General features: G+C 37.4%; 1 protein-coding gene across 1 annotated transcript in view; it reads right to left on the bottom strand.

The window, feature by feature from the left end:
- Otogl (otogelin like) overlaps positions 1–27,098 on the bottom strand; it is a 168,859-nt gene that overhangs the window by 55,233 nt on the left and 86,528 nt on the right. The window contains exons 26-31 of the mRNA XM_029555761.1: positions 19,425–19,559; positions 13,368–13,517; positions 11,177–11,296; positions 9,294–9,410; positions 4,342–4,498; positions 3,258–3,284 (exon numbers count right to left, since the gene is read on the bottom strand). Coding sequence (XP_029411621.1) covers positions 3,258–3,284; positions 4,342–4,498; positions 9,294–9,410; positions 11,177–11,296; positions 13,368–13,517; positions 19,425–19,559 — 706 coding nt within the window. The remainder of the gene's footprint in view (positions 1–3,257; positions 3,285–4,341; positions 4,499–9,293; positions 9,411–11,176; positions 11,297–13,367; positions 13,518–19,424; positions 19,560–27,098) is intronic.

The following is a 27,098-nucleotide window of genomic DNA, read 5'->3' as shown; positions in this document are numbered from 1 at the left end:
GAGGGAGGGAGGGAGAGAAAGTAGACATGAAGCTCAAGGTGGACGTGGGATGATCCTGAAGCAATTGGGAGTGAATATGATCAAAACGCATTGTGTACACATATGGAATTCTCAAAGAATAAATAAAACATTCTATATTTAAAAACCAAGCCTAATGCTTTTAAAGTGCCTTCTGGTGGGTTGATACCTGATCTCTGGACTACTTTCATGCTCTTTCACCACCAACTGTGACATCATTGGTGAATTTATCATTAATTTTCTGCAAGAAGTAGTACACTTCACTGTTTATCAAAATCGGCCATTTCCAATAGTGATTCTTTAAACATAATCATAAGAATAAAATCACTCTGAACTTAAAAACTGTATAGCAGTTTTTAGGATACTGAAGTCTTTGCTTGCCTACAGCCATGATGCCAATACAACCTTTACATTCTAAGAAAATGACATACAAATGACTATGAAGAAATTAAGTGTAATATTTATGCTAAGGATTACTAAAATAATTTATCCATAGACTTTAAATTCTCCTACTACTTTTAATGTTTTTTTCTTTCTACAATTATTTATTTATATTTATGTATTTTCTATGAATAGCATAGCTATCTTAAAAACATAGTTTTCTGACATGTGGTAAGTAAGCAAGGGATGAAGAGTTCAGTTATGAATGTCCACAGAAGACAAATAAGTTTTACACTAGCTGTGAGATTATTTAGGGTGAAATGAATTACAAATAGTCACTATAAACAACTTTATTTTATGATTAAAATCAACAGTCTCTGAAATGCTGTGCTCTCCAATCATCAATCTCTACTGCAGTTCTTTAACTCTTCCTCCCTGGGCACATTGATGTTTTTCCCTATTACTTGGATCATAGAAAATCAATTCTCTGCCTGCTGCTCCACTCAGACGTCTCCCCAGGGCCAGATGTCCTGTGTTCACCTTCTGATACTATAAATGGACCTAAAGGAAGTGGTTTTGAGAATTCTCTAACACATTAAAAGTGGAACCACCACCACTGGTGCAGACTTGACAGAAGGCAAAGTGTACCCAAGTAGTACTCGCCCTAGGGATTCAGTGTGCAGTGAATCCAAAGGTCTATTGACCAGAGGCCAAAAAGTGGAAAGAACAGAAGAAGCCAGCAGAGCTGTGGGAGAGCAGAAAGTTTAAGTGAGGCAGTCACTGGAGTGTTTTCTCAAATTGATTCTGTATTCATAATGCAGACCACACAGTAGCAACACAGAGCGGTCCATCCTCCACACACACTAGGCCAGGTAGCTTAGACTTCCACTTCAGTGCCTCCAAAGTCCCAGCTGACCACATGTGGGCTGAGTGACTTTGGCAAAAGTATTTAATCTCTTTGTATCTTAATTTCCTCTTTTATAAAATGTTAACAATAAAATAGCCTACTTTAAAGCTTGGATTGTGTCATATAGGAAAACTAGTTAACATAGCCAAAGCTGCTATTACCGTTGCTATTATTAGTCAATCAATTGCATTTTAATTGTGGAGCTCAAGAGATTGTTTGCTCTCACTGCTGCCCCACACACATTCACCCATGCACATTTGTGCTACTGTCTGCCTGATTAAATCTTGAGCAAGTAATACTTTTCAATAGATATTCTTTGACTATCATGGGGGTTCTGCTAATGTTGGATTTTATTCAACAATCAAATCTCGATAAATGTAACAAAACAACAAATGCATTTTAGTCCATTTTCTTTTTGATACGTCATCTCCATGTGTCTAAAGTTCTAGCTTTCTTTACATAATTACAACTCTTAGCTCTCTCCCTAGCTCAATAAGGAACTCAACGCCTCAGACTGGGCCCAGAGTTCTATGATCACCACCCTGACTCATCTATCATGGTTCAGTGTGTCCAGCTGCTAACAAGATGTCACCTCCCCAGATCATCTGACTTCTCTGAATTAGGTTTGAGTCTGTGCCTTTCTCATTAAGTAGGTTTGATAAAAAAGCAAGCTCGGAATCTGCTGCCTCCTCGCTCTTTCCCTGAGAATTTCCTTCATCTCTTCTTTCATCTGTGTAAAACTGCATATCTGGGTGCTTGCTGAGGCCAGCAGATTTTGATTGTAATTATGTCAGTAAAATTTCAACCTGATATGTCACTAATTTTTATAGAGATAATAAGACACCGTTCTTATATTATCATCATGGTTTTTATTGGTTTTCATTTTCCTACAATATAAAAATTTGTCTGTAGTTACCATGCTGCACAATGATCACCAGAATTTATTCTTCCCGTGGAACTGCAACTTTCTATTCTTTGGTCAACATTTTTCCTTTCGTCACACTTACGACTTTCCAACCTCTGGGAAGCATCACATTTTTCCCTACTCCTAAGTCTATTTAAATAACACCTAAAAATGAGAGACTGGAGGATGGAGAGATGGCTCAGCAGTTAAGAACACTGGCTGTTCTTGCAGAAGACCTGGGTTTGAATCCCAGCACCCAAATGGTAGCTAACAACTGTCCATAACTCCAGTTCCAGGGGCTCTGAGAGCTTCTTCTGTCCCCCGCGTGTATTGCACGACACAGGCGCACTTACCTACATGTAGGCAATTCATGCATATATACATGAATTAAAAATAATAAATAAAATATTTTTTTAAAAATGAGAGGCTCTAGCTGGCTTAATTTCACTAGTGTAATGCCCTCTAGATTCAGCCATGTTGTCACAAATAGCAGGATTTCTTATTTTTTCTTTTTGCAAAACCCTATCTAAAAGGATTTTTAAAATTCTCACCACAAATGATAAATATGATAAATACACTAATTCACATGATTTCATCATTCCATGATGTATTCTTGTATCAAAACACCACATTATACCCCTTAAATAAATACAATTATCATCAATTAAAGTATAATGCAATTTGAAAACTTTTGAGTAATGTCCATAGTTACATGTAATGTTGCAAGCTATGCCTTTGCTGTATGCCTTTTATATTTTTTACTTAAAAACTATTAACCACTCATTTACTTGTGTCATTCAAAAAGTATTTCTGAAAGGCCCTTAAGTGGTTAAAAATTTAAACCACACACTTTTACTTTTAGGGAATAAATTTTTAACAAAAGTGCTCAGAAATTTAGATAAATTTTAGAAGCAAAGTCTTTTATAACTTTATTATACAAATTGTGAACTATATACATTTTTGTTCATAGTATAAATTGTTCAAAAGTTTAATCTGGAAATATATCTGACAAAATAATACAGTAGTATTTATAAAAATGTCACTTACCTTCATTGTAATATTCACAATCAAGTGCTAAAAGAAAGAAGAATAAATATTAAACTACACATAAGAAGCTGAGGACTTGTCTGAATATGCATAAAACAGGGGCATGTACTTATTAATAACTACATAAAGTAACAGAATTACATCATTTTAAAATATTTTATTATTTTTATTTTATGTGTATGTGTGTATTGCCTGCATGTAGGTAAGTGCACCCATGTCGTGCAATGTCCGTGGAGGACAGAAGGGGCTGTTGGATCCCCTGGAACTGGAATTATGTCAGACAGTTGTTAGCTGCCATGTGGGTGCTGGGATTCAAACCTGGGTCTTCTGCAAGAACAGCCAGTGTTCTTAACTGCTGAGCCATCTCTCCAGCCCAGAATGACATCGTTTTTTTTTAAATTTTCATAAGCAACAATGATTGTGTGTTTGTGAAAGTGTGTATGAATATGTGTGTGTATGATGTTTTTGAGAGTCTTGCTATATAGCCTATGATGACCTCAGACTGACAGTGATTCTCTTGCCTTGGTTTCCTGGGTACTAGGAATAGGTGTCCAACACCAGGCCTTGCTCAAAGGGTATTTTTTTCTTTAGGACGATGCGTTGGAATAAATTAAACTTCATAACATTATTTTAAAGATAAGCAGTGTCTGCCAATTTAAAAACCAATTATAGAAGCTGTCCAAACTGTAATCTCTTCTTCAGCTGACTAACCACCTACACAAGCAAATAAGTGTTTAAAAGTCAAAACTGAAAGTAATTCAAGATGATTTTCAAAGAACATGTTTCTTACTATCAGAAGGATAAAACTTCACAGGTATAAGAGTACTAGAACCAGAAAGAATTTTTTTGAGGATGGTATATAATTTATATGTCAAAGTTATAGACACAGCAGTCAAACACAACAGAAAACTTAACTTTTTTCTTTTTGATATGCAATAATTTGTGATTATCAAACAAATATAAAATTTAGTCAAATAGCATTAAATCCATTTCCATGAGTTTTGTGGCAATTCCCTATGATGACTATGCATTTGAATCTCCTTCAAAATTGTCCACTTAATGATGTCCTAAGTAGGATACCCACCACAAACAGTGGGTGTCCTCCAGTGAATGGGCACCCCCTCCTGACAGCATTTGTAGGCATAAGCTGCGACACTTGTGCACAGGCATTCACAGTCCCCACCAAGGTTGCAGTTGCATGTGTCCTCATGGCAGTTTTTGGCAAAGGAAGTAACATCAATCTGAAAGTAAAATGAAAGCATAATTCCAAGAAGAACTGGTTGGGACTAAAAGTAACTGGCACTGTTTTCAGAGTGGGTTTCATCAGCCTACTTCTGCCTCCTTTCACATCCTCATCATCTCAACCCCCATGTTGCCAAAAGGGAAAAAGAATTATTACCCAAATGTCATCTCAGAGAACTAGCAAAACAAGTATGAAGAATAACAAATAGATGCCACTTTGACATCCACAATAGGGCAGATTTAGTATTTTTGGAAGTGCATTGTTTCATTATTGGCATATTCACAAAGCATCTAAAGAACACACTGTGTTTCTAAGTGCACTTTATACTTTTTATTTTTTTTATTTCTTAGTCTCCTAAGAGACAACATCCTGGTGATGAGTGGCATTGGCAGCTTCTTTCAAATGTCTCATGCTCACTTAATTACTTCCTTTGAATTGTATTTGTTAAATAGCTGGCAAAACTGAAAAGACTATTAACAATGTGTTACAAAAAAATAAGGCTTTGGTGTCAGTAATCTGTGTTTTCTGTTATAGGCCACTGCATGGATTAATTTTTCAAGGGGCAGCCAGGAGAGGAGCCACAGACTCTGTCTCGGGGTCCAGGATGGGTGCAATGTTGCTTGTCAAAGAGGTATGTCCCTAGAAGCTCCAAAAGTCTCAACCAAAGAGGCTTTTCTTAAAAAGACTTTAGGAGGGATTGGTTACTCCCATAATATTCATGCCATTATAGCAGAAGGCACATCATGCCAAGTTAGTTGTTGTTATTGCTGCAGGATTCACAGCTGGGCAAGGTTAATGATTACTTTTCTCTTCCAATAGCATGCACAGTACCCTCCAGCCCTACCTAAAAAGCTAGCCAATAGAGATTTAGCTTTGAACTCAGTGCCAACTTGATTTCTCCTTGCTTGTTCTACAGCTCATGTATGTGGTGTCTTCAGCAATAGGGTCTTACTGTCAAGTTCTGATGGGAAACCAAGAGCAGGGCAATGGCCAGAATTTTTTGAGTGTCTATGAGACCATTGGTCAGCAGCTTCGAAAGAGGGAAGCCATTCCTGGCATAGGGCTGTTATTGTATTAGCGTGTGGTACCTAGTAGGTGATGGTATTCATAAGTACCATGTAAATTCAAGCCAGACAAAATTCCAGCATAGATGTGGGGAACTGGATAAGAAACCCAACCCTATCTGAGAAAGTATTTGGCATCTGATGGCTGCTGGGAGGGTGTCTTACTTTGTTTCTCCATTGCTGTGACAAAATACTCCGACCAATACCACCAACTTGGGGAAGAAAGGGTTTATTTGTCTTACATCTCCCAGGACACAGTTCATCAAGGAGCCCAAGGTAGAAAACCAAGGCAGGAACCTGGAGGCTGGAGCTGGAGTACAGGCCATGGAGGAACACTGCTTACTGGCTTGCTCCCCGACCCCTGCTCAGCCTGCTTTCTTATGCAACACCAGCCCACCAGCCCAGGGGTGGCACCACCCACAGTGGGCTGGGCTCTCCCACATCACTCATCAAGAAGACATGTCCCACAGACATGGCCACAGGCAAGTCCAATAAAGGCAATTTCCCAATTGAGGCTCCCTCAACCCAGGATGTGTCAAGTTGACACTAAAGCTATTCAGCACAGAAAAGTCAGTCTCTTTTAAGGATGTGCCACTTGGTAGGTTAATCAAGTTCCAGTGCATGGACCCATGCTGAATGGCATTACTCATCAAGAAGACATGTCCCACAGACATGGCCACAGGCAAGTCCAATAAAGGCAATTTCCCAATTGAGGCTCCCTCAACCCAGGATGTGTCAAGTTGACACTAAAGCTATTCAGCACAGAAAAGTCAGTCTCTTTTAAGGATGTGCCACTTGGTAGGTTAATCAAGTTCCAGTGCATGGACCCATGCTGAATGGCATTTTGGGACACAATTTGACTCTCTCTCTCTCTCCATATATTTTTTTTTGTTTATATGCTGTGTGTGTGTGTGTATGTGTGTGTGTGTTTATGACAGGGTATGGCAGAGGGTCATGAAGAGGGGTGAAATAGGGGAAGGAATCTAAAAACAATCAAAATTTACTGTATGAAATTCACTAAAATTCCATTTTTTAAAAATTCCAAAAAATGTCTAGTCTGTCCATTTAATTGTAATATTGCAGTCTCAGGCTCTCTCTAAATTCCTAAAAATTTCCCCAAAGAACTTTCATTTATAGAATTATAATAGAATTATCATATTAGATATTGAAAATGAGATGTTTAAAACAATTACAGATTTATTATTACATGTTAAAAAGTATATATTTTAGAGAAAAAACTATATTTACCAAAACAAATATAAGTTAGTGAGAAGGATAAATATTTTACATTTTTGTTGATCTCTTTAATATCTGTGTAATAGCACAGCTTGAGTCTCATATCTGGCTTTCCATTTAGTCTGTAATAGTATATTTTTCTTTGGGTTAGTTTTGGTTAAAAGATGAGTAAAAGTGGAAGACAATGGTGATCAATGTCTTCTTCAGGTAACGGTTGTGACCTTCTTTGGGACTATATCAAAACTCCTATGTTTGTGACTGCCTTCATTTTATAAAAATTAGGATACAGTATGCTAGGTCATATTATGACAGTTTTGAACAAATCACGTTTTAGTGATTCCTGATATCTCTCCTGCTCTTCTGCTACCCATGATACCCCCTTGGAGCCCCCACCCCTGACTCTCTTCCTCTTCCATGTCCCGTGAGACTTTCTGCCTACTTTCTATTTTTCTTCATTGCCTATTATTATCCTACTGACATCATTTTAATTTGGGGACTTTATATACATTTACACTTATTTATATGTATACACATACACATTATAAGCTAATATGAGAGAGAGAACATGAATTTTTTAATGTGTGCAAATGTATTGCCTGCATGTGTGTAAGTGCACCCAAGTCATGCAAAACCTGCCACAGGTCAGAAGAAGGCTTTAGATTCCCTCTGGAACTGGAGTTACAACAGTTGTTAGCCATCATGTGGATGCTGGGAATCGAACCTGGGTCCTCTGCAAGAGCAGCCAGTACTCTTAACTGCTGAGCCATCTCTCCAGCCCTTTTTTTGTTTTGTTTTGTTTTGTTTTGTCTTTCTGAATATGGGTCATGTCATTTAAAATTATACTTTCCACACCCATTCATTTACCATTCAAATTTCATGATTTCATTTTTCTTTAGACCTAAATAAAATTCTATATGTGTATGTACCACATTATCATTATGCATTCATCTGTTGATGGACAGCAAGGCTGGTTTCGTTTCCTTACTGTTGTGAATAGAAAAGCAATAAAGTGGGATGTGCAAGCATCTCCGTTGGTAAGATGTGGACATTTGTGTAAATGCCCAGGAATAGTATATATGAATGGTATAGTAGTTTTATATTTTTAATTTTTTGAGGAACCTCCATACTGATTTCCAAAACAATTAGGTGTAATTTGACATCTATCTTTTGGTTGTGAGCCTGAGCTTTAATGACTGTGCCATCTCTCAAGCCTGCAATTTGACACTGGAAATTATGTAATGAACTCTGCAATTTGCTATATTAAACTTGGTTGGTTTAACTCACCTTTGAAAGAATTTGTCACTTCTGTGTGGCTCCAAAGCATAATCTATAGATCATTTGAAAAAATGTGTGGAGTACAAAGATCAAAATGCTAACACATAACAATTTCATGCAGCAGCAGCAGGTCACATTTATTCACATCACCAACGATGTTTTCAGAAAAGTATCAAAAACCTTTTAAGCACATGGTGATGGAGCCAAGTTTTTTAAAATTCTATTTTTCACCTGAAAGTACAATTTTTTTCAAGGACAACAAATGCCATCAGATGTTTTCCTTGAAGACACACACTTATTTCACCATTTTCCAAGAAAGTATCTGCCAAATATTCTTGTCTAAAAAACCATATTTGGGGGCTGGAGAGATGGCTCAGCAGTTAAGAACACTGGCTGTTCTTACAGAAGACCTGGGCTCGAATCCCAGCCACCCACATGGCAGCTAACAACTGTCTGTAACTCCAATTCCAGGGGATCCAGCAGCCTCTTCTGTCCTCCGTGGGCATTGCACGACATGGGTGCGCTTACCTACCTGCAGGCAATACACGCATACACATAAAATAAAAATAATAAATAAAATATTTTTTTTAAAAAAAGTATTCGTCTATTATTTGTTCTTTCAAGTAAAAATGGTGTTCCAAGGAAAAACTCAGTAGCCTAACACACAAGGGCCTGTTTTGAGAGCCAACAGGGTATGCAGCAGGGATGTTGCTTAGTTTTAAGAACTATATTAAACTACTTTCAGAACTTCTATTAGGACTTAAAATTATAATGTGAAGCAGGAGTTTATAAAGTTAAGTTTCTGAATACATATATTCTTAGACTAGCTTCAAAAACTATTTTAATTGTGGTAACAGGTAAACCTGTAAAACTACACTTTCATTGAGAAGAATGTCCACCTGAAATGCTCTCTGATATAACATAAGCATTTAGTCTCTTTGATCACACAATGCTGCAAATAAATCATATTTCATAAACTAGAACAAAAATTACAATTATTATTTATAAATGTACACTGTCAACTAAGCTGGAAAGAGGAAGAAAGGAAGTCAACTAAACACATCACTTATACAGAAGCACTGGCCAAGGTCCCCCTAACAACGATCGTGTTCAACACCTGGGATACATTTAAGAAGCTAAATCATTTGTTCCCCTCATCTCAGCGTATATACAGCTGTGCATCTTTACATTTGAGACTTTAGCAAAGTAGTCATTTACCACATTGCGACAAGGAGCAAAAGCATCACTGTACAAAATGGAGCATTCTTTCTTGGCGTATGGAAATTTGTTTTGATGTGCCTCACAGGGTTTCATTGTTTCAACTGGATCCTCACACTGTTAGAAAAATTTAAGGGGAAATGAAAGATTTTAAAGGCGTATGACTTGAAACCAAAGTAATCTACCTGACTTCATCCATGAACTGATTGTTCTGTAACACAGTCTCATCCTTTTAGATAGCTTTACCTACTATGTGCTCTCATCTACACAGGCTATCGGTTATTAGCATACATCACTTCTGAAAGCAACTAAGCAGAATATTAAAAATCAGAGCAATATTACAGATGATGATTCCATTTTAAATTTTCATAAATACAACATGTTCATGAAAACTTCCATGAGCTTGAATCCTTCCCTTTAATTTTCATGTTGCTCATTTTGCCACAGAGCATCTTCAGAGGAATTTGTATGTACAGAGTCTATAGTCTCCAGAGACTCTGTTTCCATATACTCCACCTTTTGACCTCTGCCTTCTCTAACATGCTTCTGAGAAACTTCTCTGAGAAAGGGCATTGACGATATACTCAATACTAATCATAGAGGCAACTTCCCAGACTGCACACACTTGACCTTTCTTACTTTTGATTCTGTCTTAAATGTCTGTTCTGATTTGGATGTTAGCACTAAAATTTCTGCTGGGTTTTATGCTCCTATACAACCGTGGCTCTTCCCCAACCTCCTGCTCCCTCCCTTCTTTGCAAAGTCTTACCCTAAAATCTCTATTTACCTCACCCAATACAGGTACCCTCACTTCAACAGCCTGAATATGGTACTAAGTGGCAAATCCTTATTTATATCCCAGGTCTCTATACTAGATTTCAAAACTGCACATTTCCACCCAACTATCTCTCAATCACATTTTTCTCAACACATCCAAAACTACAGAGCACTCTTTACTGCTGCCCTGCCTCCCTTACACACAGAGATATAACTCCTTTTTGCCTTATCTAGGGGAGAACTTCAGTATCTGAAATTTCTGATGCCAGAAGGTATAAGAAGTTTCCAAATGAACCCTCCCTATATAGTCTTTCAATAAATGCTGATATACTTCACCTTTAATGTTCCCAAGTTCGTATAGTTTCCTAATCTCCACTGACAATTTACCTGGCTAAAATATAAGAGCCTCCTGACCCTGGGCTTCTTTGTTTCAAACCTTATGTCACAACCATGTGGAACACTGTGAGATGAATTTTGTGCTCCCTGCTCTCTCTCTCCCTGCTCACACTTGCTCAGTGATGTAATCCTTTTCCTGTCATCTTTTTTCCTATAAACTTTAATTTCTTGAATCTTGTAGATACTAAAGAATTCATCTCCCAAGTACCTGCTCCAGGAATCTTACCTAGAACATTACAACCTCCTCTACCATATCTACTAAAACAACTCTATATTTCAATATATTTTATTGTTAATTTTCTACCTCACCTAATAACTTAGACACTAAGATTCCTTAAAGAAAGACAATTTTTATTCCTATTCTGTGCCTGTGTATAATGAAAAACATTGTCTTAAACAAAACTCGGTGAATGAACATAGAATAGAAAGCATTTTGCTTTGCTGGAAAAAATATGAGAGAGAAGATGAGTTAGACTGTCACTGTCCTGTCTAAAAACATGTGTTATGAAAATCATTTAACCTCCTAGAGATGCAGTTTTTTCATCTGTAAAATGGAGACAATAATTACATGGAAAAGTACATATGAAAGTTCATTAACTATCAATTAATTATAAAATATTATGAAAATAAATTTAACTTAACTTTTCCTAGGAATAATATTCTAATAAGTAAATTCTAAATTTTTGCTCTAAGATACACATATGACTTACCTGTCCCAGTGCCCAACTGTCTCCAAATACCTGAGCATTTCTCACTTCCAGATTATTAGATGTAGTCATATCATTTGAAGTACATTTGTCAAAGTTCCCACATAATCCTGCTAGCTTGTTCTAAAGTAATAAAATTATCATGAAATATTTTATAGTTAAGACTCAAATGCATTAAAACTTGAAAGAACCTCCATAGAAACCATTTAAAGACAAATGTTTTGAAGAAAATAGATTTTCATACAATTTAGTTACATTTGCAATTAAATATTTTATCAACCCTCCAATCTTATTTATCCATATTTACTAATATCTTGATATTGATATCTTTAGCTATATAGTGTATATATATATATAGGAAAATATATACACTTAACTATACTGATGTATGTATGTACATAGATATACTGATACATATATTTATGTATAAACATAAGTACCTTTTATAAACAAAAGCCCACTAGATTATATATTTAAGGTTCTGTAACACTATAAATGTTGAAACAATAAAGCATAGCAATTGAAATGGCCAGGTGAACTACTCGTGTTAACACTGTCCACTGGATTGTTTCAAAATACTGTGAAAAACAATCACTTTAGAGGAAGGCTTGATGATCTTCCACCAATAATGAACTCCTGCTTAGGGTCTCCAATTGAAGTGGTTGAACACTCTCTTCAATACTAACACATGGCATGCAGCCCTTTAAAGTAACATAGGCCACCTATGTCTCCAAGAAAGCAGACAGTGCATGAGGCCTCTGTCCTCAGAAACCATACCTAACCATGGACAATTACCACTTCTGCTCCTGGGTAAACAAATTGTACATTCATACGAGAAGTTACAGTGCAGCACTGTAAATGAACAAACCCTTGATTCACACAATATGCATGAATCTTACATTTGTTTTGCCAAATCAAAAATGTCACATCCCCAAAACTACTACACTCACAGCAAAGGTGACATAATAATGCACAAGTCCACTGCAAGCTCAGATCAGACAAAATCCCAGATAGAAATAGGGAAGTGGGTAAGAAATCACAATGCAAACCTAAGGAACTTCTAGCAATTGGTGGTTGGTGGGAAGGGAAAGACAGTGTCTTACAGGAATGGGACTCTTGGTGGGCCCACCCTGAGGTGCATTTGGGGACACAAATAGGACTCTATAGGCCATCATGTATATATATATATATTCAATAAAATTTCAATAAAAAATGTACTATACAATTCCACTTATATGATATTTGGGGGAAAAACTACAGCAATGGAAAATAAAACAGTATTTTTTGAGAGTTTAGGGACACAGTAAGTGTTGACAATAAAGGGGAAGCATGAATGAAATATGGGTGTTGGTGGACTTATTCTGTAAAGAACTATGGTGGTAGATCAGGACTCCATGCATTCTTCCAAATCCATAGAGCCATAAGGGTAATTTTAAAAAGTACTTTACTGGGCTGGAGAGATGGCTTAGCGGTTAAGAACACTGGCTGTTCTTGCAGAAGACCTGGGTTCGAATCCAAACACCCACATGGCAGCTAGCAACTGTCCATAACTCCAGTTCCAGGGGATCTGACAGCCTCTTCTGTCCTCCATGGGCACTGCACGACAGGGTTGCACTTACCTACATGCAGGCAATGCACACATACACATAAAATAAAAATAATAATTTTTTCTTTTAAACATTTAAGTACTTTACTATAATTGTAGTGTATGTAAATTTATTTTTAAATCTAAGCTATGAAACAAAATGTAGAAGAAAGATTGTAACGAATGAATCTGTTTAACAAACAAACCACATAGCCAAGCTGAAGAGAGGGGGATAAAGTAGTTGAATGAAGCAACAACTAATACTATGAGGTTAAAGTAAAAAAAGACAGCAAAATTCATCTATACTCTACAAATATCTTAATAGTTTCTTTCTTTGTACTGCTAAGTAGTACTCTGCCGTGTGGTTGCACCATAATTCTATGAAGCTCTGTACTCCAATTGGTGAAATTCTTAACATAGGCTGTGATTAAGAATTTTGAAGATATAGCCTAGTTGAAACATATCTTTCCTGTATAGTTTACAAAACCTCAAGAAATCCTTTAAAAAACAAATTTGTCTAACAATTTGTTCAATTGCTTTTTTCTACCGAACAGCGAAAGGTAAAGATAACTCATTTCTTGCTTCTCATTGGGAGGTTAGGTTGCCTACCTTCCACTGTGGCCCGACTTTGATATGAATACTTGTCTTTTTATCCCACAAAATGGTGATGTCTTGCTCTGGGAAATACACTATTATGTAGAATCCGGCCTTCCAAAGCTGATATGTAGGCTTGCTTTCCAGAAAAAAAACTGATCGTTTCTTCCAAAAAGATAAAATTTTAAAAATGAATATCACATTCTTTAACCAAAATGTAAAAAATGTTAAATTAATATCTCTAGTCTAAGTGGTTATCTATTTGTTGATCATAACTTTCCTGAATTGTCTAAGACAAAACCAATATATTAAATAAGAAATGTAATGAATTGATATATATTTGCAAACTAACTGATGTGCTCAACATTTGCCAATGAGAATGACCACAGAGGACACAGAGGGGTGGAAATTCTATACTAATGGTGAGCACAAAGGGACTGAGGACCAAAAAGCATGTCCTTCCCTTCAAAACAGAAATTTAGCCTTGCTTATGTCTTGAGGAAGTTAAATATAGCAGAAAAGTAGTTTACTGGTATTATCAAAATTTTGTTGAAAACAGAATTACTACATTTAATAAGAGACAATGCCTTTACAATCCAATTAAAATTTCTAGATGAAATAGTCTGATCATTAAAGAAACGCAAGAAATACATATTCACACAAATGCACACATGTGAGTACACATAAGCATTATGTGTATTGAGAGAGAAACTATCAGTCAGACAGAGGAGAGAAATTATCATCAAAGGGACCTAGGAAGACTTCCTTAAAAGAGGCAGAAAATAAATTTATCTGTCAAAAGCCATATATGGGAAGGGACATAAAACTGGGAAAGGGAATGGGGAAGACAAATGAAAGAGATGATTAAAGAAAGGCTTAGGACTAAGCAAAGCTCCAAAGGGCCAGAGCATAGGTTACATGATAAAGCATAGTGTGAGAGCTCTGCACCCAAGGTACCCTAACAGAGTAACTATCACATGTGCAAACTATAATCAATAAAGTCATTCAACAGTGAAGTGACAGTCTATGGTTTGAACATTAAAAGGAAATGATTTATATACCAGAAAGGGTAAAAGTGACATTAAATATGTAACACATTTGGGAAATTAGAGGGCCTTTAATTAAAACTAGGACCCTGAAATTTGTTTATAATTTTGAAAATACATGGTGGTGTCAAAGTGAGTAAAACTAACTTATCCAGAAGAAAAACAAAAGTTAGAAGGTAATATGAAATTCTTCATTCTTTTTCTCCCACCACAGATTTTAAGTGAACATTTCAAACTATAAATGGAATAAATATAGCCATATCCATAGAGTTTTCCATCTCTTATGCCAATTATATTTGTAACAGGTGTATGTTAGATAAAAAGGTGGCAATGGTGGGAATCGCCGCAAAACAGAAGCAAAGAGGACTCAGGCAAAGCAAAAGATTAATGGGTTTGGCAGGGCTGGTTCTCAACTTGGCTGTGAGGAAGAACCAGCAGCCTAAGGGCTGCAGGGGGTTAGTTTATAAAGAGACAGAATGTGGAAAAAGAGAATAGTTTTTCTGCTGTTTGGGGCTGTTTGGGGGGCTGCTTGCTCAGGGAGGGAGTGGGGTCTGTACCTCCTGAAACTTATTGAGGAAAGCATCTACAGTAAAACGTTTTCTACAATAACAGGGTTCCAGGAACTCATAGAAGCTAAAGGCTTAGGAAACCTGTTTGTCAGCCTGTGGAGTCTGCTCTGGTGATCACAATACCTTGGGTCATTAATTCCCGGAGCTGCTTTTGTCAGCTTGCAGGTGGCTGGGAGTTAGCTGACCCAGTTCCTCTTAGGGGCCTTATGGTTTCTGGGTCTGGGGTCATGTGGATCTGAACCCTATCAGTATGCATACTATATTGTACAGAACAGACATAACCATGTATGTTGTTAACTGGTTGGACTTAATCTCAAATTCTTCTATGCCCCAGTCTTCTATCCTCATTGGATAGGCTAATCAAGTTTGAAACATCTCAAGCCCTCTACACTTGATAGTCCTCCTACTATGTACTCTTGTCCCAGGGTTTGACATAATTGCTTCATTCCCTTCACTGGTGACTCAAATGTTTCCTTCATTGTGAGGATTCTCTGGTCTTTCATTCCCAAAAGGACTGGAATGCCAGGCCCACACTTGAAGTTTTAATGCTCTGTAATTGCCATCTTGAAATTCAAATAACTTTACATTTGAATTTGTGTTTTGCAAGCCAAGTCCCAGAGGATAAAGAACGGGCACTAGTGCCTTGGTACCCTACCTCTCAGGCCTGGGTCTCAGCTTCCTGCTTCTTGCCCACCACTTGGGGACCACTGCTACCCTCCATCCACAGCACGAAGGCAGGACAAGGTTAGGCAGGACATGTGGACCCAAGTACCAAGTTAGAGTGACTGGAAGAGGCCCTCAGCACTGGGTCTGTCCTCACCCTGAGAGGACAGCTATACCCAAACCAGCACAGATCAAGTGATAAATTGAAAAACACTCAGACAAGAGAAACCAAGGGGGGAAATATTTTTTTTTTCTGTTTTGAACAAAAGACCCCACATTTTCATTTTGTGGTGCCCCCAAAATTTGTATAACCAGCTCTGCCTCCAAGTCACCCTGCCACAACAATTTTTATCTTTATTTCACATTCTAGTAGATTTGTATGGTCTGACTGGTCTTCATTGTTTTCCCCCAGAATGTTTGTTTTTATTCACTTATTCTGAATCGAAAGCATGTCTTTTCTCTTGCCCATTAGATATGAAATGCTTTGTTTCATTAGACAAGGCAGCTTGCTAAAAGAGCATCCTTCTTAATCAAAAGGAGTTACTGCACTCCTTACTCTCCAGATTAGCAGCTAATGCTTCTTAGAAAAGTAAGTAATGAATTGTTCATAATAGAAACATTCGCTTTACTTAGGTATATTTCAAACAATCTAATGCTGCTAGAAAAATAAGGTAGAAATGTAGATAATGAAGACATTTTAAAGCACAGCTTAGGTAAATTTATAAAATGCTTTTTTATTTTCACAATGATTGAATTATAATTGTGTTTTATATACAAAGCAGAGGAGAGTTTATTCATTTCAAGGGTGAGCAGCCCCTCCGTGGTGAAGTGGCACTTACTATATTATAGTTCACTTATGATCTTCCAGAAAGATGTATTAGTTGGGGACTTGTTGGGATAAAACTATTTTTTATGACTTTTCTTAATCTTACTTCATTCTTAACAATCTAAATAAAGGGAATTCATTAACACCTTCACACAGGTGAAAATTGAAAGCTGAGAGTTACACAGAGCTGTAATTACCGCCTCAAAAATGTGCCAACTGTCTTTATATGGGCATGCACTAATTTCTCTCCTTTTAAAAATATAATACCCTTGTTCCTAGAGAGAACCTTCACCTATACATGAATATCCAGCTGATGGCTAGGCCAAATGTCTGTAATTATTTCTAAAGAAATGTCAACATGACTGTAGAAGCTATTTTGTCCACACTGATTGCTGCAAGGTTACTCTTGATGTTTCTACCTGCTGCATATGCTGTGTCCTAGAATACTAGTTCTCAAACTTTAGTACAAGAATTTGGGATACTACAGAACAAATACAGCAAAATTGGCAAAAAGGGACCAGGGGCAGAACAGCTTACACAAATTATAGGGTGTGTATACAATGAAAATGTGGGGGTTTTGTTTAAAACATAAAAAATGAAACTACTTTGTGGGGGAAGGGGCAGGGGGTGGTTCATGGTTTCTCTTATCTTTCATCTCATTTCAGCCTCAGTTCTTCCTGGACCTGAGCACAGGCCAGAAACCAGCACCTACAACAAATATCCAGATTATTTTAGTAAAGATGTTCTGCAGAGAAAACTTAGAGAATATGTTCTAGAAATTAAGTTTTGAAAGCCACCTTTTAAGGACCATTTAACAAATCATCCACCTCAAAACTCCAAAATTTCTTGTCTTTAAAATGAAGTTCAGGGGCTGGAGAGATGGCTCATCAGTTAAGAGCACTGACTCTTCTTGTAGCAGGCCTGGATTCAGTTCCCAGAACCCACATGGCAGCTAACAACTGTACATAACTCCAGTTCCAGGGGATCCAACACTCTCTTCTGACCTCAGCAGGCATTTCACCATGACACAGGTGCACTTATATACATGCAAGCAATATGCTGATACACATAAAAAAATTATTTTTTTTAATTTAAAAATAAAGTTCAAATGTCTTAGGCCATTCAAGAATTTCCACAGTCTGTGACCTGAACACTTCACAAGCACTTTTGCTCCCACACCTCCCCTTCTAGTCAATAGGGACACCCTTTCCTGGGTCTCTTTACCACACCTGCCATCTATCATCCCACAGACATTGTTTCAACGGAACTAAACCACTTACTATTACCCAGCCCTGACATTTTATCTTCCAACCCTGCTCCTCTGAATGTAATCCTTTCTCTACAATGTCATGTTGCTCCTTCTCTTCATCTACTTATCTACTAGAAGATCTACTTATATTCTAGGATTTAGTCCAAATCGTTTCATCTGCAGCATGTCTCTGGATGAAATAAAGATGATGAAAAAGAGAAATATTTCTAGAAATTCATTATTTCATACTTTGAGTACAATCCTCAGAGGAACTGAAGAATTGAAGTCTGTAGTCATGCTAAATGTACATGTGGGAAAGCTGCAGCTTGGGCAAGTCAAGTAAACTTTACCAGAGTGCCTCAACCAAGAGGTGGCATACAGCACTGCTAACTCAGTTCTAAGTGACTCCCTGGTCTTTGCTCCTAAAAAATCCACAGTTGCTCTAAGAGTTTTTCCTAGGAGTTCTCCTAGGAGTCTGTGTAGACTCTACCATAGCACACACATTGCCCATCCTTATTTACCTGAATGAATCCTTCACTGGAGTATGTTACTTAACAGTAAGCAGTGTCTTTTCACTATTACAGCCTAAAAATTTAGCATGCGTTTTGATGTACCATAGATACTATGAATGAATGAATAAGTGAGTAAATGAATGAATGAAATTAATTCCATCTTTTAATTTGGGCAGGCTCCCAGAATACAAGAATAAATGAAGGAGATAATGATCCTAGTATTTTTGTTTTTTGTTTTTTGTTTTTGGTTTTGTTTGTTTGTTTTTTTTTTAATTTTATGTGTATGCGTGTATTGCCTGCATGTAAGTGCACCCATGTTGTACAATGCCCACGGAAGTCAGAAGAGGCTGTCAGATCCCCTGGGACTGGAGTTACAGACAGTTGTTAGCTGCCGTGTGGGTGCTGGGACTCGAACCCGGGTCTTTTGCAAAAACAATCAGTGTTCTTAACCGGTGAGCCATCTCTTTACATAGCTCATAGGCAGATGGAGAAGATAGATAATCACAGTAGGAACTTCACTAAGGTCTGATAGTTATCTAGCAGGGTCCTTGAGAGCACCCTGGGGAAGAGTTTCCTAAGAAAGGTAGGGCATATTGTCAGAATGAGCTAAATGGAAAGATGGATTAAGGTAGGGGATTCACTTTTCCCAAAGGCCAAGAGGGGAGCACAAAAAACTTAGAATGTGTAATCAACTGGAAAAAGATCCAACTTCTGGGACACGGACTTGAAAGGGAAAGAAACAAGATATGAGGCAGGAAAGGTGAACAACAGCCAACTAGCAAGGCCTTAGAAAGGCAATGGAAAGACATCTGGAAATTTTGAAAAACTAGACAAATGGACAGATCTCCTGTGGGAAACCACTGTGGCTGCAGTTGATGGGACAGATTAAATTAGAGGAACTTAGTCTGGGTATCAGGAGTACAGATTGGAAGTTTAGTGAAGGTATCCATATACCAGGTATTTGTTGCTAGGGCCAGAATGGTGACTATGGGAAGGAAGAATAATGTAGATAAATGAAATGTGTAGATATAGAGTACAAACAGAAGAGACAAGCAATACATGATTTACTGAAACCATGTAAAACTATGCAGAAAAAATATCTAGATCTTTCAACCAGTTACTGATAGAGAAATCCTAATCATTTCTATTCTGCTTTCAGTATCCTCACAGCAGGCTATGCTGATCCTAAAAGAAAGAATTCACTAACCTGTTTTTCAGGAGTGTCATTCAGGTAAATTTCAGTGTCTCCAATGGATATCAAAACATTTTTAGAACAAACAATCTCGTTGTCAAAGCATTTCTTATTCTGGGAAATCACAGATATATCTGAATCATCTGTACCCTGAAATATGTCAAAAACATCTTATTGGCACAAATGCATACTTTTGCAAATATATTTACAAATATGTTTTTATTAATAAACTTAAAAAGACTAAGATTTATAGTGACTTAGAGTAGAATTGAAAGAGATCTTACTTCTAAAGCAAAAATTTTAAAAATATTTTATCTAATAATGTGAAAATATTTTATACACAAAATCTCAGTGTTTAGATTTCCAGCCTCTAACAACTATTAAAATTTTGTTATAGCAAAGAGTTTCAGGTCCATTTTATTACTGTAGATCAATTTATTTGCCACTATAATTTTCTTTAGCAATATATAACCATTAATGTAGTAAGTAACTTAGAGTGATCTTTGCTTATTTTCATTTTAGAAAATATATCTTTTGCTTTCCTTTAGAGAATTTTCTGGTTGGTTATTGCCTGTAAGGTAGAACTGAAGAATTGACAAAATCATGGCATGTATTGATAGACAAAATACATTTTATTTACCATAAAACTCAAAGTACATTTTGAGGGTGTACTTTGAGTTTTATGGTATCTTATTTAATTCTCTTAATATTTGAATTTGACTTTGATCTAAAATGAATATTTTACAGAGCAGGAAACTGAGGTTAAGGGTAATAATTGGACACCCTCTTCTCAGCACCAGAGCAGGTGCAAGCCATTTTTTTTGAGGGAGGTAGACAGCAACATTTTATAACAGAAGAAAATGGTGTAACATATAAAAGATAAGCAAAGAAAGAAGACGTAAGAAGAGGATCAATACAATGGGGTGAAACATACCACACATGTACACATCTGTCAGATCGTAAGGGCTTTGTAATATTGACTTATTTTATTCTTTGACAGCTTTACTCATGCATACCCTGAGTTTGGGGCATTTTCCCCCCATTTGCCTCCTCATTTCCCCATTTAGCCCTCTGAAATCCTTCTTCTTAGAAACCCCAATCCTACTTTGATGTCCTTCTTCTTCCAGCCACTGAGTTTCACTGTAACTGTGATTTCTTGCATAAAGATGAATGAGGAATTATTTACTGAAATATGGTCGATTTATTAGTGATTATACCACTGACAAAAATGACACACACACACCCCGAATCCATTAGATACTTATAATCCCTTAGGGAGTGGTGGGACCTTATGAGTTCCTCTCTCATGAATGATGAGTGGTGACAAGCCCAACTGTGTGCACGTCTTGTGCAGGTAACCACAACTACATAAAGTTCACAGGGGGCAAAACCACGGCGTGCCCAGGAGACACTGTTTTGCAGAATTCCTTCCCCATCTCTGGTTCATATATTCTTTCCACTTCCCACGTCTGCAATGTTCCATGCTCCTGGAAGGGGGTGATGTAAATGGCCTATTTAAGCCCCAGTACCCCCACAGTCTCAGTCTCCATACTTTTAAAATATTTTATTTATTTATTTTTAACTTTAAAAAAACTTTATTGAGAATTTCATACATGCGTATAAGGTGTTTTGATCAAATCCACTCCCACTCCCTCCCCTCCAACACCTCCCATATCTCCCTATCATTTTTTTTCTGGCAACTTCGTGTTCTTTCTTTCTTTCTTTCTTTCTTTCTTTTTCTTTCTTTCTTTCTTTAATGGGGCTTTTTGCTACCTAACATTACCCCCCTCTGAAGAGGTAACCCTAAAATCTTTTAAGGATTAGATACAAGCTCTCAAATGCTTTTGTCATTTTTGCCCTTTGGAACAGAGTATGTTGCTAAGAAGCCCAAGGATATTTTGACTTTTAGCCAAGAAACGGGATACTTACTTTTGGGGTGTTTTTTTTACCCTAACTTCCTAGCCAATTCCTACCTCCTATTCTTATCATACCAACCTCTGAAGAGGTTACCCAAATTGCTGATAGGGAATCAAGACACAGAACACTCTGGCTTCTTCCATGCTGAACAGGGATACAGGGTGAGGCAATTGGAGTACCCCTTTAGTGGGTCTATCTAAAAGACTTCCAAATTGCATATCTCTTATCTGTAGGGAGAAAAGAAAGTCCTAGACTGGTGAATAGGGGATGTGAAGGAGAAGTAAAGGCAAGAGTAGCTAGTATTACAAGTTCTAGATGGAGAACCAGAAAAAAGTCAGAACAGGGCAAATTTCAAATGTTCATATCAGAGTCCATTGCGATTTCTTGACAAGAGTTTCCAAAAGCATCCCTCTAATGGGTTCCTCCTTATTTTCCTTTTGTCTCCCAAGGTGGACTCAAGAGTGATGGATTCAGGATTTGCTTTCAGGTATTTTGACAGCTGTTGTAGTGGTTAGAATCAGTGTCAGTTCCCTCTCAAAGGCTTCTACATAGGAGGAGAAAACAAATGTATCCATCATTTTAGAACAACAGTGGGTTAACTCCCTTGGCTACAGATGGGCACTACAGTATTACAAACCAAGATTTGAAGTCTTACATTTGAGCAGCACTTTCTGAGTAGGAACAAAAGGATCAATGAAAAATAATTGTCTAAATAACTTTTTATGTGGACTTAATCCTAATATCTGGGAAGTGTAATCCCTTGAACTCTTAAAGAAATATACTGACCACTTTACTCTTTGCTTATACTCTCCTTTTGGGTGTTTAAGACCATACAGTTGTCCCAAATAAATCAATTTATATTTACACTCAAGGTCATTTGAGGATCTGTTCCTCAAGGGTCACATAGGCTTGGGACCCTGGCTCCTTTCTTTTACCAGTTCCATCTATGTGAAGATAAGTCAAAGGTCCTGCTCGACCATATCTGGCTTTACTTAGAAGCGTGGATGATATGTTTCCTCTGAGTTGACCCTCCTCTTTGTAGACTGAACACTGGTTCAAGTCCATCTTATGGGGCCTCCATGGTCTCCCTGAACAAGAAGACAGGTGACTCACCACAGTTACAGGATATTTTGAGAGATGTTCTATTGTCTGCTGGAACTTAGTCAACCTTGGAGGGCAAGGGACAAAAACTGTCCTTTAAGTCCCTCTGACCAGATTAGTATAGGCCTCAAAGTACGGCTGTTAAACATCCAATAAGGTAAGTTCCACCAGTCGGATATTTTTAATTACCATGCACTATGTAGACAAAGCTTGGGTGAAAAACCAAATATTCTCAGATAAACCTTGACTAGATGTATATTTTGTTCCTTAAACTGGTTGCCTAAACTATGACCTTAGAAATTTCAAGATTATGTGTATATTATTTTTGTCTCATCCTTTATATATCATAACAAACCTGCACAGACCTAAATCACTTAGTTAGGTTTTCTCATTTTTTTCTGTCTATTGTGGAAAAGATCTCCATTCCCATATCCTTTTAACATCTTTTACATTCTCATTTTCTTTTTTTAAAAATAATTATGAGACATTAACAAATAAATTTTCCATCTGTTGTGAGAATTCTTTTTCTGGAGATATTAAGCAATGCTTATTCCCTTTTAAGATTCTATTGTCAAACCAATGTTTGATTAAAGTTTTACTGAGGAACCAATGAATTTTTTTAGCTTACTTAACTGAGATAACTGAGGGGTTGCTGAGGTGTATGTATGACCTGAGGGTATGCACACTGGAAAGCCTTTACCCAGCATGGGTCATGCCTTCTCTTCCTAACCTTCCCCAGATTGTATACTTTAGCGCTCCCCAAATTCAGGAGGACATGCGTGATTAGGGTGAAATTACATTCAGTGGCTGGGAAGAGTGGCTGGATACTCCAGTGAGGGTCCAATGACCCTGTTTGGGCCTCCTTTAATGAATGAGCACAACTGTCAACAAGCCCAATTGTGATGATATTTAGCGATCAGGCCCAGCTGAAGTCATGATGATGGTAGTTATTTCATGCAGAAGGGACGGCACAAAAAGACATGGAATTTAAAAGGATTTGGTGTTAGGATCCACATATGTCATTTGTTTTTCTGAGTCTGTGTTACTTCAGTTAGTATAACAGTTTCTAGATCCATCCATTTACCTGCAAATTTCATTATTTCATCTTTCTTTACTGCTGAATAGAACTCCATTGTGTAAATATGCTACATTTTTGTTATGTGTATGAGTGTATTGCCTGTATGTAAATAGGTACATCCATGTTGTGCAGTGCCCATGAAGGTCAGAAGAGGGTGTCAAATCCCCAAATCCCCTGGAATTGGAGTTACAGACAGTTTTGTTGGCCACCATGTAGGTGCTGGGACTCAAACCCAGGTCTTCTGCAAGAGGAGCCAGTGTTCTTAGTCACTGAGTTCTCCAGTCCCTCAATCTCCATACTTTGACCAATGAGTCACTGCACTAACTGCTGCTCACTTCAAAAAGATGCTTTTTAAGGAAGGCTGAGAGCAGCACTAATCTATGAGTATAGACATGAGCATTAAGAAGAAAGAAAGAAAAAAGTAGCTGAGCAAATCAGGGGAAGCAAACCAGTGAGCAGCATTCCACCATGGTCTCTGCTTCAATTCCTGCCTCCAGGTTCCTGCCTTGAGTCCTGCCTTAGTTTTGCTCAACAATAGACTATGACTAGAAATTGTCAGAGGAAATAAACTCTTCTCACCCTACCCCACCCCCAAAGGAAGGCAGCTTGACAGAAAGCAGAACAGAAGGAATTCTCCACTCACCTTGGCTCCTAGCCTATGTGATACAGTTGTCCACATTCAAGATCCTCCAGTCCCTCTTTAACTTTGTCTTGAAATGCCCCATAAACATACCCAAAGGTGTCCTTTCTGAATGTCCTACTTGCTACTCAATCCAGTCACACTCATAATCAAGAATAACTATTAATTCTCACTAGGAGTAAGGGTTCCCTCTCTATACATTTTTCCCAACACTTATCTTTAGTCATTTTGGTAAGGGCTCTTCTTACTGGGGTGAGGTGACACCTCATTACAGTTTTGCTTTCCTTGGTGATGTATTGTAGACTTTTTTTCATGTACTTGTTTATTTTTATTGAGATATGTCTTTTCTTGAGAAATGTCTCAGTCTACTGCCCATTTTAATTGGATTATTTGTCTTAATACTACTGAGTTTTTGAACTTGCTCATTTTTTTCCATAGTGTGTTTTAGTCTACAGTGTTTACTTTGCCTGATCAATGCTTTTTAGTTATATGGAAAAAATTTTTTACATTTTTTTTCTTTTTGTTTTCTGGATCTTGGAGGTTTTATCTAAAAATTAAAAAAATTCTGTCCATTCCAACTCTCAAACAAAAAAAAAAAAAAGAAGAAGAAGAAAACAGTTTGACATCATGTCCATTTATCAAAGCAGTACTAGTCAATGACCTGCCTAGCCACAAGCTCCTGACCTGGTTCACAGTAGTGCGTGTGAGTTCATGCCTGTAAAACAGGCCTCCAACCAGATCAAAAGTGTTTAAGGGGTTATCATGCTCCTGGTGCACAGTGGGCATATCTTCCAGACAGATCACTGTATCTCATGGGATCCACAGCTGTGTAGTACCATTCATGAGTTTTCTCTTCCAGTAGTTTGCTAGCTAAGAAAGTTGTCAGCAGGGAAGAAACTTCTAGTTCAGATCCATCTGAATTTCTCAATGCCTACTACACATTTACCACAGGATTAATATCTATAATATATAAAGAACTAAAAACAGTAAACAACAAGAAAACAGACAATCCAATAAAAACTGGGCTACCAGAGCAAAGAGTTCTCAAAAGAAGTAATACAAATGATTAATAAGTGTTCAGCATCATTAGGCATTGCATTACAGAAATGAAAATTAAAAATACTTTGAGGATCTATTTTACCCCAGTCAGAATGGTTATTATCAAAAGACAAATTATAACAAATACTGACAAGGATGGGGAGAAAGAGAAACACTTATTCATTGTTGGTGGACTGTAACCTTGTAGAGCCAATAGGAAATCATTATGGAAGTTTCTCAAAAATAGACCTGTCATATGACCTAGCTACAACACTTTTGGGCATAAATTCAAGGGATATACTACTACACAGATACTTGCAAATCCATTGCTGCTCTATTCACAATAGTCAAGAAATGGAACCAACCTAAATGTTCATCAAATAATGAATGGGTAATGAAAATGTGATACACATATGCAATGGAATTTGTTCAGTTGTATGGAAAAGTGAAATTATGAAATTTGTAGAAAAGTGGATGGAACTGGAAAAAAATTATACTGACTGAGGTAACCCAAGCCCAGAAAGACAATGTTGAATATTTTCTCTCATGTGCAAATAAAAGCCTCAAATTCTTGGACTGGTATGTCTAAACTAGAGGGCCCAGGAAGACCAGAAAGCTATAAAGGATTAGTTTGGAGGCTTGGAGGAAGAGGTCCTAAGGGAGAAGGGTTGCAGAACAAACGAGACATGAAAGCAAAGGAGGTAAAATATTGGAGGTAGAAATGTTTAAGCAGGGATCAGAGATGGGGAATAAGGGGAGATGATATGGGAAAAGGTAACCAAAACTGAAAGATGTATGAAAAAGTTCTGTGGAAAACTGGTATCTAGCACATTATATGCTGATTTCAAAATTTTAAACATCAAGACAAGATGGAACTGCCATTAAAGGCTAAGGCTAACAACCAAAGCACGAAAAAATTAAAACATCTGTGATCTCAGTTCTGCCAGGACCCTTGGACTCCCTTAAGTTCCACCAGTTCGACCTCTGTGTGCTCCCTTTCCTTTGCCTCCCTGTGCCAGCCATTTCTGCTTTTTTTAAAAGGAAAATTGTGGACCTCCAGATCCAGTAACTTTCACAGACCTATCTTCATAAGTCTCCCTTCTCCAACCTCTCCATGCTTCATGATCTCAGCCCTTCCAGGACCTTTGGAATCTCCTGGAGGCTTTACCAATCCCACATATCTGTATGCCCACCATCTCTTCTCTGTTAGGACTCTTAAGCCACCCCAGATCCAGGAGCTTTCCAAGACCTACATTGGTAATTTTCCTTTCCTCCTCCTTCTTGAGCTCCAACATCTCCATCTCAACTCTGTCAGGATGGTTGGGTGCTACTGAGATCTGTTCCACATCACCATGCAATCAGACCTGTTTGAGTTACTAGAATACTTGTACCCCAAGACCTATGAGCTCTCCCAAGCTGACCTACCAGCAAATCTGCTCACCTGGAAACCATGCAGCTCACTCTTTTATTACAGAACAGTGATCAGGAACTTCAGTTCAAAAGTAGCATCTATTCTTAGCATAACTGAGACCAATTCTTACATTCCATTTGCACATCAACATATGGCAGCTCCAAAACTGAACACTAAGCACTATTCGGCAGGGCCATAATCTGACAAGTTGGAGAAACAACAAATAGAGATATAAACAACCACTCAACAAAGATAAGAACACCTACCCACACAAAGAAATACCACCAATAACACAAATTGAGATGCCTAGATCCCATCAACAAAACAAAAATGATATGAATAAACAAGATAATATGTCTACTACAGAAATTAACACTCCTTTCATAATGTTTCCTGAGAATGGCAACCTAGCAAATAAATAAGACAATTATTTCAAAATAGCAATTACAAATATGTTCAAGGAACTCAAAGAAGATATGAATAAAAGACTAAATGGAAACATAA

The sequence above is a fragment of the Nannospalax galili genome, unplaced genomic scaffold (assembly GCF_000622305.1).
Source record: "Nannospalax galili isolate Female #2095 unplaced genomic scaffold, S.galili_v1.0 scaffold390, whole genome shotgun sequence".
NCBI classification, from domain to species: domain Eukaryota; kingdom Metazoa; phylum Chordata; class Mammalia; order Rodentia; family Spalacidae; genus Nannospalax; species Nannospalax galili.
The sequence above is the reverse complement of the archived record's forward strand: the minus strand, read 5'-3'. Positions and strand labels throughout refer to the sequence as shown.